Here is a 17,667-nt window from a genome sequence, read left to right as displayed (position 1 = left end):
ATGAGCAACATAGGTCAATTGAGTCTTAGGTCCGTAAGACCCATCTTGTAACCGTTAGAGGTAGAACAAAAGTTAAAATTTAAAAAGCGTTCCTTATATAAAAATAAACAACTTTTGTTTGAAACATTTTTTCGTAAACATCATTGTTTACCCATGAGGCCGCAAATTAGGCGTAAATTGTATAGTATGTATTATATGGGAATATCAGTTATGTATAGTCTATGTCAAAAAAAAAAAACGCACGTTTTAAAACATTCTAAGTGCTACTATTATAACATAACATATAATGAGTACGCTTAGAATGTTATATGTGTGACATGTATGTATGTGTAATGTGATAGAGTAATCAACACCCTCTATTCATGTTATTTCAACAATTAATCCAGTCAATTGTTTGTTTCATTTGAATTAAAATTGATCGGACATTAAGGCAATGTATTGATAAAAATTTTAATTGTTGATGTGTTATTAACTGCTATCCAATACTAATAAAATAATTCTTTGAAAATTGTTGCTCTACCTTCTATAGATTGAAAAGTAAAAAATTAAATCTCATACATTATGTTAAAATTTAAAACAAACAATTGACTGAGTTAATTGTTGAAATATCCTGTATAGAAAATGTTGAATACCAGTGTTTGCGTTACTTTTTTTATAGATTATAGATTTTTTTTAGAAACAAATCTGAGCATTTATAATGTCAAATTAAAGATCTCAAAAACGTTTTTTTCGAAATAAATGTATTGAAAATTTTAAAAATACTAAAAAATATGATAGGTTTCTTGTGTTTTATTCTCTGAATGATGCTTTGATTATACCTATAATGCGATTTCCATTAAGAATGTCTGAACTTGAAACTAAAACAAGTTATAAATGAAATAACTCTATATATTGTCAAATTAAGTCGACTAATCATAAAAACGGATTTACTGTTCTGTAATAGTGTACTATTTTTGAACGCAAGGGCTAAAAACTTCAGAAAACTTAACCCAACCAACTCGTAACTACAACAATACTCCGGGTCTATTAAATTTTCGGTTCAATTTTTTACGATTACCCATAAAAACATGTAGCTGTAGTGTACACGTACACTGTTTGTGACAACAGACGCGAAACTGTATATAAAACTTAGACATCGTATGTATACATATACAAATTACATATACGCAAATGCATATGTATGAATTGCTTTTGTTTATCTTTTTAACAAGATGGATAAGAACCGTGCTCTTGATACCAAAAAATTCGTCATCAATTAAAGAAATACGGACATTCTACCTTAAATCAATAGATTCAGTAAATAATCAATAAAACATGCGAATGTAGTCGTCAAAATCTGAAATCTGATCCTGATTTAAGTATCCTTAAAAGCAAATCAATGCCATCGCTGATATCCGTTCCGACCAATTTTCTCGAGCCATGGAGGAATTGTATTTTTCATATAATTGCTGTGCGCGAAGCTGTAGTTAAAATTTCGCGAATATAATGTGTCACAAAAAATGGCATAAAGAATTGGTATTCTTTCAAATAAAAAAACAACAACAAAATTTCATTTACAATTAAAGTTCGGACACTTTTAATAGAAAAACCTTTATTAAGAAAATGTAAGTAAATATTCTTTTTCCTCGATTTCGTCCATTTCAAGAAATATCTTAAAACGACAAATCGAATCCTGTATATATGAAATATATATCAAGGTATACTAATTTTAGTTCCGAGTTTGTAACGCTTACAAATTTTGACATTGGTGTTGATAAAGTCAACTAATTAGTATTGCCGCTTGTCCGTCCGTCATTTCCTTCTGTCATTACGATAACTCAAAAATGAAAAGAGATATCAAACTAAAATTTGTATAGCGTGCTCAAAGCAAAGTGGGTTTGAGTTCGTAAATGACCAACATAGATCCATTGGTTCTTGGATCAAATGGAAAATCACATTTTTCATCAATTTTCCACCGTTTTCATCAATCACACATTTTTTTCAGTAATTTTCCTAGAAAATTTTCAAAAAAATAAAACGTACCCAAATTAAATTTTCTATAGAATTGAATAATGCACTCGTTTTGAATAGAATGAAATACGAAAGGTTTTAAGTTATAAAAATTTTTATAGCGTACTCAGATCGTATAAAATGACTTTAAGCTTGTAAATGAGCAACACGGGTCAATTTTGTCATGACTGTAAGAGATAAAACAAAAGTATAAATGTAAAAGTTGTTTCTTAAAAAAACAGAAACTTTTGAATAAGTACCTGTAGGTATGCGTTTTAGAGAGTTGTACACACGGACGTCAATTTCAATGAACTATAAAGCTCCATTTAACATTAATTATAACCCACGTACGTTTTAAATTAACGTGCGTTAAAATCAACGCTTCTGTGATTCTCGCTTAATTGCTTAAAAATGCCTCAAAGATACACTTTTAAGTAATAGAAGCAAAGATGCAGAGAAGAGCTTATATTTGACATAAAATTCACCCGAGGTTAAGGAAAAAAGTTACTGGAACATTTATTTTAAAAGGAATATTCATGAATGCCCGATTAAAAAAGGAGGTAATTAGTCGGACACAGCGAGTTTTTTTTTCACTAATTTATTAACATTTTAACTTTAATTTTAATAGTTTTTTTTAATTTCCACCGACTAGTTTTGGAAAAATCTAACAAAAAATATCATCCATCTACCGTTTTTCGATAAGATCAATTTTAAATATCCCTACTTTTGAACTCATTTTTTATATATTTAAATAATCGGGGAACCCCCTTTAATAATTTTCAGAATTGATTTAGAGTTAGTCCAACTTCATATTTTTACTCGTTCATCCTGAATGTCGTAGTAAATAAACAATTTTAAATTTTTGACTAGATTCTGTTCGATCGACACTGCGGCCTGCGGGTTCCTGAAAATCTGGCATTTTCAATGACAATTATGTCAAGAAAATATTTTTAACTCTAATTTAAAGAATTATTTTTAATTAGTTTTAGAAGCTAACTAGAAATAGATGAAAATCAAAAGAAATAAATTAATTGTAATAAATAAGACGCCGAAAAAAACCTAAGTAGAACTACCCATAAGCGTGCAAATAAAACATTAATTTTAAAATATAATTATTTCCAAAAAAATAAATGTTTTTATTTCCTGTCCTGTTAATTTATTAATTGAGAAATTCTTCAGATCGAGAACCTTCGAAGGACTTTTTTTTAAGTTTAACAAACGCATCTCAGGTTAAGGACTCATTTCCATCATTCCAAGCTATTAAACTATATTTGGAATAAATAAAAAAAATTTTTTTTGTAACTTACGACTGTATATTATAATTTTTTTTATATTTAAATTTTTTTTGAGATGCGGCAATCTTATTGATGAGATAACATCTTGAAAAAAAAAATATATATTGTTTTTTTCTACCTGAAGTTTAATCGTTTTTTTATATCTACCTGGAAAAAGATGCATCTTTCGTTTTAATTATGAATCAAACCTTAAACTCTTAAAGGGTTAAAAAAAATTTTTATTATAACAAAAAAAATTATTTTTTTAAATAATATTTTGATTTGGTTTATGTAGTTGAAGACATCAAAATGCATTTTTATAAATGCGCTTTTTAAATGGTAATTAAAAGGATATTATCCTCGATTTCAACCCCCTTCAATTATCAAATATGTAAAGTTTTCTCTTGAACAATTTCACTTTTTTTTATTCATTCACTCAATAATAGTCAAAATTGATTATAACGACATTCTGACTGAATCACGCGACATGTAAACATATCGCTTATACTACTGTACCCCAAAAATAAGGTGACATTGTATTTATTTTGAAAATTATTTACTTATTATTCCAAATCAATTTCATCCCCTTCAAAGTAATCGTCTCCCGATGCAATGCACTTATGCCAACGGATTTTCCAATCTTCGAAACACTGGTTGTAGTCACTTTCCGGGATTGCCTTCAGTTGCGCCTTCGCTGCGGCTTGAATCTCCTCTATCGTATCAACACGGTGTTCCCGGAGCGGTCTTTTGAGCTTGCTGAACAGTCAGAAGTCGCACGGCGCCAGACCAGGTGAATACGGTGGTTGCGGAACGATATGGGTTGAGTTTTTGACGAAATGATCACTAATTATGAGTGCAGTATGGGATGGTGAATTATCGTGGTGTAAAAACCATGAATTGTTTTTCCACAATTACGCAAATGACGCATAACGTTCAAATAATACTCCTTCTTGACTGTTTGGCCGGGCGGAAGGAATTCATAATGCACAACAAACGCGCGCAGTTTAAATTCAAATGTCATCTTATTTTTTGGACACAGTATGTATTATTGATATCCCATCGTATAACATCCAATCATAATTGAAATTCATAACTTTTGTTATGAAAACAAATGTATATTTGTTTCAAAATATGAATATAGACGAGGAAACGAAGGAATAAAGATCGAAAAATTTGATCAATAAGTCGGATTTGACCTAGTCTGATTTATAGAAATTAAAAATATACAATTAGCATAATTAATATGCATTTTATAATTGCATTTTAAATTGACCATTAATATTAAATTCACAAATCGGTTAATAGTGATGAAAATGATTTAAAACTTGCTATACAGGTTTTTGGGATCGCTGAACACGAATATTGTGAAAAAATTAGTCTCAGTGGTGCCTAGTGCAACAATATCCCCGTCGTCTCCTGGAGTTTTCGAGAAATTTTTCGTATAATCAGACGGCGGGTTTACCGTTACACCAGGTACCTCTGAGACCAATTTTTTCACAATATTCGTGTTCAACGACTCCAAAACCCCCTGTGTAACAAGTTTGAAATAATTTTCATCACTATTAACCGAATTGTGAATTTAATATTAACGGTCAATTTAAAATGCAATTATAAAATGCATATTAATTATGAAAATTGCATATTTTTAATTTCTTATAAATCAGACTAGGTCAAAAAATTTCCTGATGCACTAACGAATCGAATGCCGAAAACCGCATTCAAATCCGACTTATTGCTCAAATTTTTCGAACTTTGATCATTTTTTGTGCCTCATTTCTTCGTCTAATATGAAGGCGAGATTCTACACTTCAATTTGATTAACGCATATTACGTATTTTCGTTTAGACAAATAGAAAGAAACGAAAAAAAATACACAGAAACCGAGACTCGAACTCGAGTCCTCCGGACATAAACTTCATGTTTTTAATATGAAACCAAACGTTCATTTGTTTTAAATCTTTGTTTACTTTTTAAACAATCCAGATTTGTCGAGTATACTCACCGAGTATACTCGTCAAAGTTAGCCGAAGTTAAGCACGAAACATCAAATTCTTGTTTTATTCGCAAGTATCATATTGCTATGGCTGAGACAAATCTGTATGATTAAAAATTTTATAGCATGTAGATTCCAAAATTTTTCCTAGAAAATACTCCGAAAAGTGTTTGTAAGATATTTAAACAATTATCTCAGTAAAAAATTAGTTGTTATATAAGTTCGTTTGTTTTGTTTTCAATGCATTCCGGGTTTTTTTGTTTACAAAAAGTTTTTGGTTTATTAGACATATTTTTAATTATTAAAAGATAAAAATAGCTATTACATTATGTTAAATTATCCTGTTTTTCAATACATCATCTCTGTAAATAAATAAAAAATATATTCTAAGAATTCTTCAAGGAATTCTCAGAACAAGTTATTTTTAAAAAATAATCTCATCTTGACAATGACATCTATTGTATTAAGAGAAAATTACTTCGAACAATAGGTCTGCGTAAAAGTATTTTGTAATAATTTTAATAAACTAAACGGTCCGAAACATCGGACAAGACTTTATTATATTATAAAATTGATATATTATTCTTGGAATCATACGGTAATGAGGAACAGGCTTAGGAATTTATTGGATTTAATATAATATTTAGAAGGATGTAGTTTGGTAAGGGTGAGGTTAAGAAAAGATTACCAAGCTACAAAAGTTACTTAAATAGATATTTTAAATAATATTTGATCAATTTTGGGTAGGGTTCATTTGACCACTTTTGACGATTTTATCTCCTCCAGCTCCACGGCTCCAGAGGGGGAGGGAGTTAGGAACTAGGAACTTGTTGATATAAACCCTGATCCGAAGTTTTACTGCTGTCCCCTAAACCCCCCCCCTAGATAATCCCATTTTCCAGTATTTGGAAAGGTTTTCCCTAGGGTGTGGACCTTCTCGAATATTCCGGGATATGTGGCTTATACCAATCCTAGTAACACCTTAAGATCTAGCCTTGTGCCAAGTTAAATCGAAATCCTGTTTTGTCCTATAGGGAAGTACCCTTGAAAAAAAGCCCTAGGGAAAAAATGAAAAAATCATCTGGAATTATGACCAAACTGAACCTATGTACCGAGTTTGAGAAAAATCGGTTGAAAATTGAAGGCTCCTGCTTGGTAACAGACATGCCGACATACCGACGGACGCAACATTTTTTAAAAACCCCTTTTTTCAAGGGTTTTAATCAGGGACCCTTAAAACGTGAATTTCCGTTGAAACCCCGTTATCGATTTTTTTTCGATCGCAATACTTTAATATATTTATAATATAATAAAGTAAAAAAAAAAAAGAAATGCAAGGCCATAATATTTTTTAATGTTTTGAATTATCCCCAAATGCAATTTGTCCAATAGAAGTATAGTACATTTAATAAGCCGGAACGTGTGGAAAAGTGGTGGAACAGCTCCGATTTCAAAAATTTTTGTGTACGTGCTCATTAGACCTTTAGGAACATTCAGCCGCACTAACCTCGGCATTACAAAGAAAACTGAGAAAATTAGGGTAATTTTCCCATCTCTAAAGCGAGAAAACCCCGGTGAGAAAACTTCATGAATTTTTTAAGTGTCGCATGATACTCTATGAAAATTTTTTACTCACTTAATTAAATTACCTCTCAAAAATTATCCCTAGATAAAAGAGGAGTGTAATTGATCAATTTTCCTATATTTTTTTCGGAATTTTCTAAAAATGCATATAATAAAAAAATGTATAAATGTATTTCTCATATTGAGCTTTTTTAATTTGAAATATCACATGATGTAATTGGGAAAACTTTTTTTTTATAACTTTCTAACTTACCCCCGAAACTAACACCCAAGATTAGCACTCGATTATTTATACACACAACTCAGAGAAAAGACTCAAAATTCTACACCTAATGGCCTTTAGATTTGACAACAACAACATTTTTTTTTGTTAAAATTTCTAGATATAATATTTCGAAAACTAAAAACTTTGAAATTATGTCATAAGATTTTTATTCTACCATTGAAAAATTCAAGTTTTCAGTCTTGATAACGAGTTCAAATTCAAATTCAAAATTTTGGCGATACATTAAATTGACGATACATCGAAATCTATATCCACTATTATCGTGAATATGGGACGATTAATTTTTTATGATTAAGAAAAAAAATTAATTTAATAAAATTTTGAAATAACTAATTTATTGCATTCTTTTTTAATTTGTCAGTCATATACAAATATTTCTCAATTATTAAAAAAAAAATTATAAATAGTCATGTTTCCCCGAAAGTATAGACTTATTCACTGTATCGAAGGTCAACGAAAAGTGTACGGGAGCGGAATTCAGGACGGCTCGAGCTAGTATTTTTTTAGTAATGATAATAATTTTAGTTCACTTTAAAATTTTATTTCCAATCAATAATAATATAATCTCATATTCAAATTTTTTGGGTAGAACCGTCCAAAATTCTGGCAAACAATATAGGCATAGTTTCCGGCTTCTTTTAGCCACCTCTTATGGTTCAAATAAGCTGAAATTCAGTATGTTTTTAAGGCGGGGCTGGAATTCAGCAGTTTGAAGAGAATTTCGAGGGAAAATACTACAATTTTTCCACAATTTTTAATGTTTTGTGTGTAAAATGTTAAAAATTAGAACCCTACCTTCCTTTTTATGTCGGAATATCATCCACATTTCATTTTTTCACGTCCATTAAGCGTACCTCTAAAGAAGGTCTTAACAGATTAGGAGATAATCTGAAAAACCAACAATTAAAGGCATGGACCAGCTACGAGGGAGGGCGAATCGCCAAAAGCCTGTTGGGTGAAGGAAACTCGTTTGGTAACAGAGCCGAGGAGATCTTGAAACTAAACAGAGCTGATATTAGAGTCATCGTAGAGTTACTCACAGGGCATGATAACCTGAACAAGTTCCAACATCAGATTGGAAAAAGACAATCTCCCGCGTGTGACAGATGCGGAGAAAATTCAGAAGAAACATCGATCCACTTTCTCTGTTACTGCCCGGCGCTCATACAGCAGCCAAGGAAATGGTTTGGTCCGGCCATAGTCGAACCAGAAGAAATTAGGAAACTCAGCGCTAGGCAAATCCTGGGTTTCAGTACATCAGTTGGTTATAATAGCCACTGAAAAGCGTAGCGGGGATAGAGTACAAGGGTCTATTTTGGCTAGGTGCTCTGAACCATTTCTTCGAGGCGCGATCCTCGAGTATGGCCCGCTAACCTCCATACCCATACCCCCATACCCAAGCGTACCTCTACAACTTCACCAAAATGAATTAGTGGGTTGGAATTCGGTCTTAGAATTGAGGTAATGTTAAGGAAGAGCCTTTTGCTGGTGTCGTCTTACCGCTCTCCTTACTGCGTTTTATTATAAATATTTCATGTGTTACAAAAATGAAAAGACAAAAATCCCATTTCGATAAAAACCGTGTTATAAGAAGGAAATATGACCTTTGTCACAGAGCTCTGTTGCTAACTTGTTTTTTTTTTTTTAAATTTACGTCATTCTCAAAAAGATTTTGTTTTGTTAACAAAAAAAAAAGTTATAAAAGGATTTCACTTGTGAAATATCAGAAAAAATGCGCAACTTGAGATCTCTTTAAATAATGATTCATTCATTCATCGCGATATGCGTAATAATTTTTGCAAAATTGTGCTGATTATATAATAATTTTTTTTCTTGCTTAAGCGTTTGAAACTTTTTACTAAATAAAAATACGTTAAGGATGTACGAGTGCCACGGCCATTTTGGACAGGTAAAACGCTAAATTTTTTTTATATGAAGTTAGACTAAGTTTAAATCAATTCTGATGACTACCAAAGTAGACATATTTAACATTGATCTTATGGTAAGACGGTAGATGGATGATATTTTTTCATATATTTCTCCAAAACTAGCCGGTAAAAATAAAAAAAAAACAAGTGAAAACCAAAAATTGACTGAGTTAATTGTTGAAATATCATGCATAGACAGTATTGATTACTCTATCACATTACACATACATACATGTCACACATACGTAACTGATATTTCCATATAATTCATACTATACAATTTACGCATAATTTGCGGCCTCACGGGTAAATAGTGATTTTTACGAAAAAATGTTTCAAACAAAAGTTGGTTATTTTTTTAGAAGGAATATTTTTTACATTTAAACTTTTGTTATCTGTAACGGTCTACAAGATGGTTCCTACGGACCCAAGATCCAATTGACCTATTTTGATCATTTACGAACTCGATCTCACTTTCTACGTTCTGAGCACGCTATAAAAATTTCAACTTGATATCTCGTTTTGTTTTTGAGTTATCGTGTTGACAGACGGACAACCGGAAATGGACTAATTAGGTGATTTTATAAAAACCTATACCAAAATTTTGTTTGTGACATCAATATTTTTAAGCAATATATTGGGACTAAATTTGTGGTACCTTGACATATATTACATATATACAGGGTAAAAAAAAGGTAAAAATACAGTTTAAGTTTTTCTTCTCTTCATCCTCTCGGTAATGGTTTTAACTCTGACCATTATCGAGAGGATGCAGTTGAAAACAATATTATACACAATGTTAAGAAAATTTGATTTTGGTTTTGAATTTAGCTTCTTCACAATCTAAATCTGATTATATAAGAAGAAGCTCTAAATAATATCTTAAGCAGTCCCAGTAGACCGTCCTTAACCATAAAGGTTTTAGACAAGTCCTCTGAAGACGAACTTTTGTCTTAATGCAATGTTAACTAATCTTAGTACTTATTGAGTAAATGTCAACAAACTACTAGCGAGAAGTCCAATATAAAATTACTTTTTTTAGTAAAATTACTGATTGATGAAAATAGTAGGCTTTGAAATACTTTAATTAAATGAAAAAAGTCTAAATAAAATTTGATTTAATTAGAGACGTGTATATCTTTCAATATCGTGTATATCTGTCTATACATGGTATTTCAACAATTAACTCAGTTAATTGTTTGTTTTCACTTGTTATTTTCATGCGTAAGTGTAAGGATGTTAACCTTGAAAATAATTAATATCCCGAGAGCCCGTGAAAGGAAAGCTTTTGTTCTACCTCTAATTGATTAAAATATGGATCCTACGTATCCCGGACCCCATTGGCCTTTGCTGCTTATTTACAAACTCAAACTCAATTCTTACATCCTAAGCACGCTATAAATGTCTTTTCATTTTTGAGTTAGCGTGCTGACAGGCGTACAGACGGGTGGATGGAAATGGACTTATTAGGTCCTTACTTATTTTAAGAACACCTATACCAAAATTTTGTTCGTATCAAAAATATTTCTAAGTATTACAAACTTGGGACTAAAATTAGTATACTTTAATATCTATTTCGTGTATACAGGGTATAATAAGTGTTACAAGCATAAACAGAGTGTATAGGTACATTTTTCAGGGACATTCTGTTTACAAGGTGGGACAGAGAAGTGTGCAATTTTGAAAACGCTGTACAAAAAATTTCATTAATTTTTCCAAATGATCTCTTTATTAATTTAATTGTATTTTAAGTAAATTCAGTTAATTAAGTAGACATTTTCAGATATAAGTTTTACAGCATTGCCAGTGTAATTTGAGCCACTTTTTGTCGGATTTGCTTGTTCAGTGCTTTAATATTGTTTTGATAAAACGCTTTCAAGCGCAACGCTAGGGTAACAATCGTTACATTGTGACTGAATGCAAGACAGGAAAAGCGTGATAGGCGAAAGGAAAACTTTAATTAGCAACATTGCCTCAAACTTGTTATCTTGCTACAATATTGTGAAAAAGTTTTAGATTATATAAGAGTAGATAAGCTTGTACTGAAATAAAAAATAATTTTTATTTAATACCGTATCATACAACTGTTTCACGTACAAGATACTATGTAGGATCAGTTGTTTAAAATCCTGCTGGTATAGTTGTTTCTGTTACAATCACAAAACTTTAACTATTATTGTTGCCTGATGATATTTATAATTGTGCAGAGGTTGTAGGGAAACTCTTAAAGAAGAAATTGTTTAATTGCTTCGTTGCCGACCGTGTACGGCTTTTCCTTAGCACTTATTTTTGCTACAATTTGAGCCTTGAATGGATTTCTTCCGAGTCATACTAGTCCAGAAAATGAATGGCGAAAAACGCGTTTTTTTCCGATAAAATCTAGTAAAATTTCAATCGTATTTGACTTCAGCTTCAGAAATCATACATTTTATTTAAAATACAACTAATTTTCAATTGTTCACATGTAAATAGTATAGTAAATGACATATTAACATTATTGAAAAATAATCGTTAATGTAAAACATATACAAAATCTATAGACTTATATTTCCATCCATTCAAATATATTTGTAAAGCAATGTTTCGTTACAATGGTGACTTAATGGCATAAAACTCTTGAATGGAGCGAATAAGTATTTCGCATAGTTCTAGAATGATTTGAAATGTTCAAAAACGATTCAGAATGTTTCAGAATATTCGAATTTGTATTTTCTATAAATCCAATTACTGTATCAAAGAGTAACACTGCTATAATAGACTTTACCAGAAAATTCTAGAGTTTGGCAGGAATATTTCAGAATGTTTTAACCAGAATATTCCATATTTTGAATGAATAGAGAATATCCAAGCAACTTCGGACCTTGCAGCTAGTAAATCATAAATATTATAACACGAATCGAATTTCACTACAAATGACTTTATTTTTGTCTTGAACTTTAATCCAAAACGATTAAAACTATGCAGTTTTAGCAAAACAAGTGCTGAGAAATATTAGAATATGTGGAGTTTCATAACCTAATTAAAATTGCTAAAGGGATGAATAAAAATAGTGTACTATTTGAGTACCCTCATCAATTTTTTGACACGTTAAAATTAACAAAAAAAATCGGTTTAATTAAGAGAATAGTAGAGGTGCTTGATCAACTCAAAATGATAATAAAAGCGTTTAAGGTGATCCGATCACGGTATCAATTCAAAAACGTATAGCCAATTTATTTATCCGTTAATCAATTTTGACAAATAATGTAGGCAGTCACTGAGTTATACCACAGGAGGTGGATTGACACGAAGGCAAAAATGTTTGTGACCGGCAGAATACATTTTGTGCCGTTAGCAGATGACGGGCATGGGCATCACCAAAGGGGGAAGGCTAATAGGGGCAGCTGCCTTCTCTATAGATTCACAAAAATGGTTCAAAGTACCAAAGAATTTTTAAACAAAAAATTTTCTTCCAAAAGTTGACCCCTTTAATCCTCTCAATATTATCGAATGGTCTTAGTATGAAATTAAAATCAATGAAAGTACCTACAAATTTTCAACTCACCATCTTTTATAGTTTTTTTGAGAAAATGAAAACTACATTTTTGCCCTTAATTGGACCCTCAGTGGAAAACAAAGTTATTTACGAAACGTTTCAAACAAGTTTAATTTTTTATAAGAAATGTTTTTTACACTGACACTTTTGTTCTACCTCTAATGGTTTACAAGATGGGTCCTACGGATACAAGACCAAATGGACTTTTGAACTTAAACTCATTTTTTATGTCCATAGTACGATATAAACAAATTTAAGCTCGATATCTCTTTTCGTTTTTGAGTTATTGTGTTGATGGACAGACAAACAGAAATAGACTAATATATCAAAATTTTGTTTCTAGTATCAATATATTTAAGCGTTACAAACTTGGGACTAAACTTAATATACTCTGATATATTTCATATACAGGGTATGAAAACTTAATCAGATCCACGCCTTTTTTCAGATAAATTCATGGTTAAATAAGTCTAAAATAAAAAATAAATTTTGTGTTTTTTCTCCTATATTTTTACTTGAACAAACCTAGAATTCATACTATTCTCCATAAATAAACTTGTCCTAATTTTTGGAATTTTTTTTATCTGCTTCATCCCCCAAACAAGCCTTCTAACGCTTACACTTTACCTATATCAAATTATTAAATGTTCTGGAATATGTTTTATGGATAACTATAACAACTAAGTACAGTGACGGTACTCCCTTAAGAGGATAGTAACAGTGCTTGATTAACTGAAATTGATAATAAAAAGCGTTTAAACTACACCAAAACAAGAGGGAAAAAAGTTTTCTCACATTTAATCAGTGGCGGACTTCAATGATTGGTAAGGTAGCTATTGTTCTCTAGGATCAGAAAAATCTTTGTTTCCTTTTCAAATTTGAAAACTATTTTTATTTTACCTATGTTTAAAGCTTGCCTAGCACGGTCAATATAATTGAACCAATATCGATATTGAATAATACAATATTGATCGTCTAAGGATATATTGATTCAAAATTATTGATAGAAAACATAGTGAAAAAAATTGAAAGAATTTAATTTTTATTGAGAATCCATTAATATATTTGGCGGACGCTTGGTTTCCCTATAATGCTCCCTTTTTTCGGTGATCACGATGTTAATCATATTTTAAGTCAATAATATTGACCCATGTGAGATTAGGGAGCATCCATAAACAATGTGGCTCAATTCCTGCCTGTCTAAATATGTCAAGAAATCCAGAGATGTTTTGTCTGATCGAAAATCCCGAAACCCAATTCCAGGTTTATAGCGTATACCGTTTAGTTTTTGTGAGCTTTTTTATCGCATACCTTCTGTTGATTTTACGATGGAAGCATTGCTCCTGGGCTCTTTTTCTAAATCCGCCACTGTACACAATATCATCGATTTTTTTTTCTTCTTTGATTTCATCTTTGATAGTTCAATAACTCATTTGACCTTGGACAATTAAGCCCAATGAAATATAAATATATATAACAAATAACTCAAATCTGGTTTTTGTGTAAAAAAATTATTGTATATGAGAAGGTCGTCAAGGTCGGTCCCACTTTTGACTATTGTCCGTAACTTTCGTTTAAAAACGTAATATACCAATGAGATTTTAGGATTATACCATTTTAAGCTGAAAAATTTTTCGGTTTTTGGGCGAAATTTTGAATATACATTTTTCATAACATGTCGTATTAAAGTGTGGTATAGTTAAATTTAGATCCCCAATTCGTGATCAGCGGCTAATGGAATCTCCTAGGAGAAATGCTCGCTTCGAAATGTTTCAATTTTAGTCCAAACAAATGATTTTTTTGGTAAACAATTCTGCGAATCCCGTACTGCAGTGTAATATTGTTGAATTTAGACTCCGTATTCGTCATCCTCGACCAAAAACAGCTCTTGAGCCAATTCTGAATTCAAAATATTTGTTTTATAAACCGTATCTTGCTGGGGTGGTTTGGGGAAGGGAGTTAAAACTTTTAATTTTCAAATCAAGGCAGAGTTCAGTGGTGATAAATGTTTCCAAAGATCTAAGGAACACGCAAGAAAAAGAAGTTTTAAAATCTGTACTGTTCGACAGGTTTCCAACATTTTCCATTTTCATTTTTTTTTTACCAAGACAACTTTCCCTTCTGTGTATATATACTTTTTTTTTTTAATTTTATATTCTAAAAATAAAAAACAACTTTTTTGATTTGATATTTTTATTTTGGATAATAAATTAATTTTTCCATAATATATTCACGGATATAAACATTTTTTTTCAATTTATTTTTATAAATTCAATAAATCGGCAATAATTTTCTTCTACCGAAAAGCTAATCAATTTTAGGTCGACTATAAAACAATTTTTTAACTCGGTAAACACGTATTGTTGCGTTTTATTTAAACCTCAGTAAAACAAACAATATTACCGACTAACACCCGTTTATCTTTTTCCTCCAGATGTCAGCATTTATTTATGACGAAAATACTAGTAAAGTAACAAACCAAGTTCTACTCCACAAAAAATTACAATTAGTAAAACTGTTTAAAATTATTTTATTTATTTAATTTTTGAAAGAAAAGTTTTGATTGATTTTTTATATTTTTGATAAAATAAAGAATCATTTTGATTAAATTTAAATATGGAATGAATGCTTTGATATTCACTATAGATGGCAGCATCTATTGATATGCGTCAAGTATTGTAGAAACAAACCAAATATGTACAGGTTCCTATATACTAAGAATTTCCATTTATGAGCAATATTGAAACGATTGATTTCAGAACCTTCTACATTCATTTATTTTTTTCATTTGTGCCGCTCTAGACCAAAAATTCCTAAATTGCACACCCTTTCGGTTCAAAAACTGAGTATAGTCATACTCTAGACTGGAATTATTAAGAGTCTAACAATATATCTAAAACTTAACAATTATTTCTCGCAAAAATTAGCTTAAAATTTTATCTCTGTCGAAAATTATGATGAATTGAATCCAAAAATTATAAAAATCCTTTTAATTTAGCTTTCAAAATCATGCAAGCATTTTACTTGATTCCTATAGTTCCGATTTGAAGATAAGATGAAACCTGACTTAAATTTCACTAACTGACATTAAATATCACTGTTTACTTGGAGGTAGCAAAATTAGGACAAAAATTTCAGAAAAATGTTTTCAGAAAAGTTTCTTATTGAAGAGTGTCGGAATGTATATCAATATGTGTGGGTAAGATCGTTCGCCATTTTGAACTAATAGACATTATGGGCTGCTAAAATATATATTTCGAGAAAATATATCCCCTTCAGAACCCACAATAAGAGAATTTTTATATTATAGATCCTAAACGAGATATATTTTAACAAAATGCATTGTTCTCTCTATTTTTAAATGTGTTTTTTTTATTTATCAATAATTTTTTGTATCGTCACTACGAGCGCCTCGCGACAGTATGAACTCGGCTGTCGAAAATCGTACTATGGTATGATAAAGTGTTATTATCTTTATATTGAATATTAACTATATTTATATAGTGAAATACTATATTTATATCGTCATAATATCTTTGCACAAAGAAACTATCGGATGGATTAACATTTACGATAATATATCCTTTTTCTGTAATAGAATAGTGACTAAAGTAAGGTCTAAAAAGTATGAAAAATACGAAAATATATATAAATATGTATTTATTTACTGTAAGGTACATTAATTTTAACAATAATTGTCCTATAAAAAGAAAGTGAACTTTGTTTTGAAAATTTTTTTATTACTCATAAATTTTAGATTTTTGTTTTTTAAGTAAGCTGTTCTTGTTGCTAAATTTTTACTCATTCTCTCTTAAATTCAAAAATTTACATCACAATATGATTAATTTAAATTTCGCGACAAGTAAAACGTTTTTTTTTCTGTTCTTGAAATCCGTTTATTTTCAACCAAAATTGAATTTAAACCAAGGTCTCTGTCATTATTTTATTGTAAAAATGTTTTTGATATATTGCACTTCTGGCCATTCTGACTATTGAAAATATTTTAAATAGAAAGACATTTTGTCGGAAGTCAAGCTATCACTTATGTGTTTAATTCCGGGACCAGGTGTCCACATTTTTGAAACCTATTAGAGCTAGGTTAATTTTGATAACAAATTTGAAAAGTATGACCCAAAATTAGTAGGATTACATACTTTGTTTATCCAAATTGGATAAAATTTGGATTTGATAGAGCAAAATTAAATTTTTTGGATTTTGATGACGTCATGAAGTTAAAAAATTCGATTGTTTGATAACACAACCAAATTTGATCCGATCTTATTGGAATTTTTTTTGAAACCCACTAATTTTGGGTCAATCTTTTCAGCTGTGATATCAGTTTTTCGCTAGCTATCACTAATGTGCTTAATTCCTGGACCAGGTGTCCACATTTTTGAAACCTATTAGAGCTAGGTTAATTTTGATAACAAATTTGAAAAGTATGACCCAAAATTAGTAGGATTACATACTTTGTTTATCCAAATTGGATAAAATTTGGATTTGATAAAGCAAAATTAAATTTTTTGGATTCTGATGACGTCATAAAGTTAAAAAATTCGATTTTTTGATAACACAACCAAATTTGATCCGATCTTATTGGAATTTTTTTTGAAACCCACTAATTTTGGGTCATTCTTTTCAGCCGTGATATCAGTTTTTCGCTAGCTATCACTAATGTTCTTAATTCCGGGATCAGGTGTCCACATTTTTGAAACCTATTAGAGCTAGGTTAATTTTGATAACAAATTTGAAAAGTATGACCCAAAATTAGTAGGATTACATATTTTGTTTATCCAAATTGGATAAAATTTGGATTTGATAGAGCAAAATTAAATTTTTTGGATTTTGATGACGTCATGAAGTTAAAAAATTCGATTGTTTGATAACACAACCAAATTTGATCCGATCTTATTGGAATTTTTTTTGAAACCCACTAATTTTGGGTCAATCTTTTCAGCTGTGATATCAGTTTTTCGCTAGCTATCACTTATGTGCTTAATTCCGGGATCAGGTGTCCACATTTTTGAAACCTATTAGAGCTAGGTTAATTTTGATAACAAATTCGAAAAGTATGACCC

The 17,667-nt window shown here is 30.4% G+C and overlaps 1 protein-coding gene across 1 annotated transcript in view; it reads right to left on the bottom strand.

Annotated features, from left to right (window-relative positions):
- Positions 1-6,771, bottom strand: part of LOC123303043 (bone morphogenetic protein 2) — a 72,639-nt gene extending 65,868 nt beyond the window's left edge. The window contains exon 1 of the mRNA XM_044886139.1: positions 6,764-6,771. Coding sequence (XP_044742074.1) covers positions 6,764-6,771 — 8 coding nt within the window. The remainder of the gene's footprint in view (positions 1-6,763) is intronic.
- Between the last annotated feature and the right edge of the window lie 10,896 nt (positions 6,772-17,667).

Source organism: Chrysoperla carnea, chromosome X (genome assembly GCF_905475395.1).
Source record: "Chrysoperla carnea chromosome X, inChrCarn1.1, whole genome shotgun sequence".
Lineage (NCBI taxonomy): Eukaryota > Metazoa > Arthropoda > Insecta > Neuroptera > Chrysopidae > Chrysoperla > Chrysoperla carnea.
This window is presented reverse-complemented; position numbering and strand designations above follow the sequence as displayed.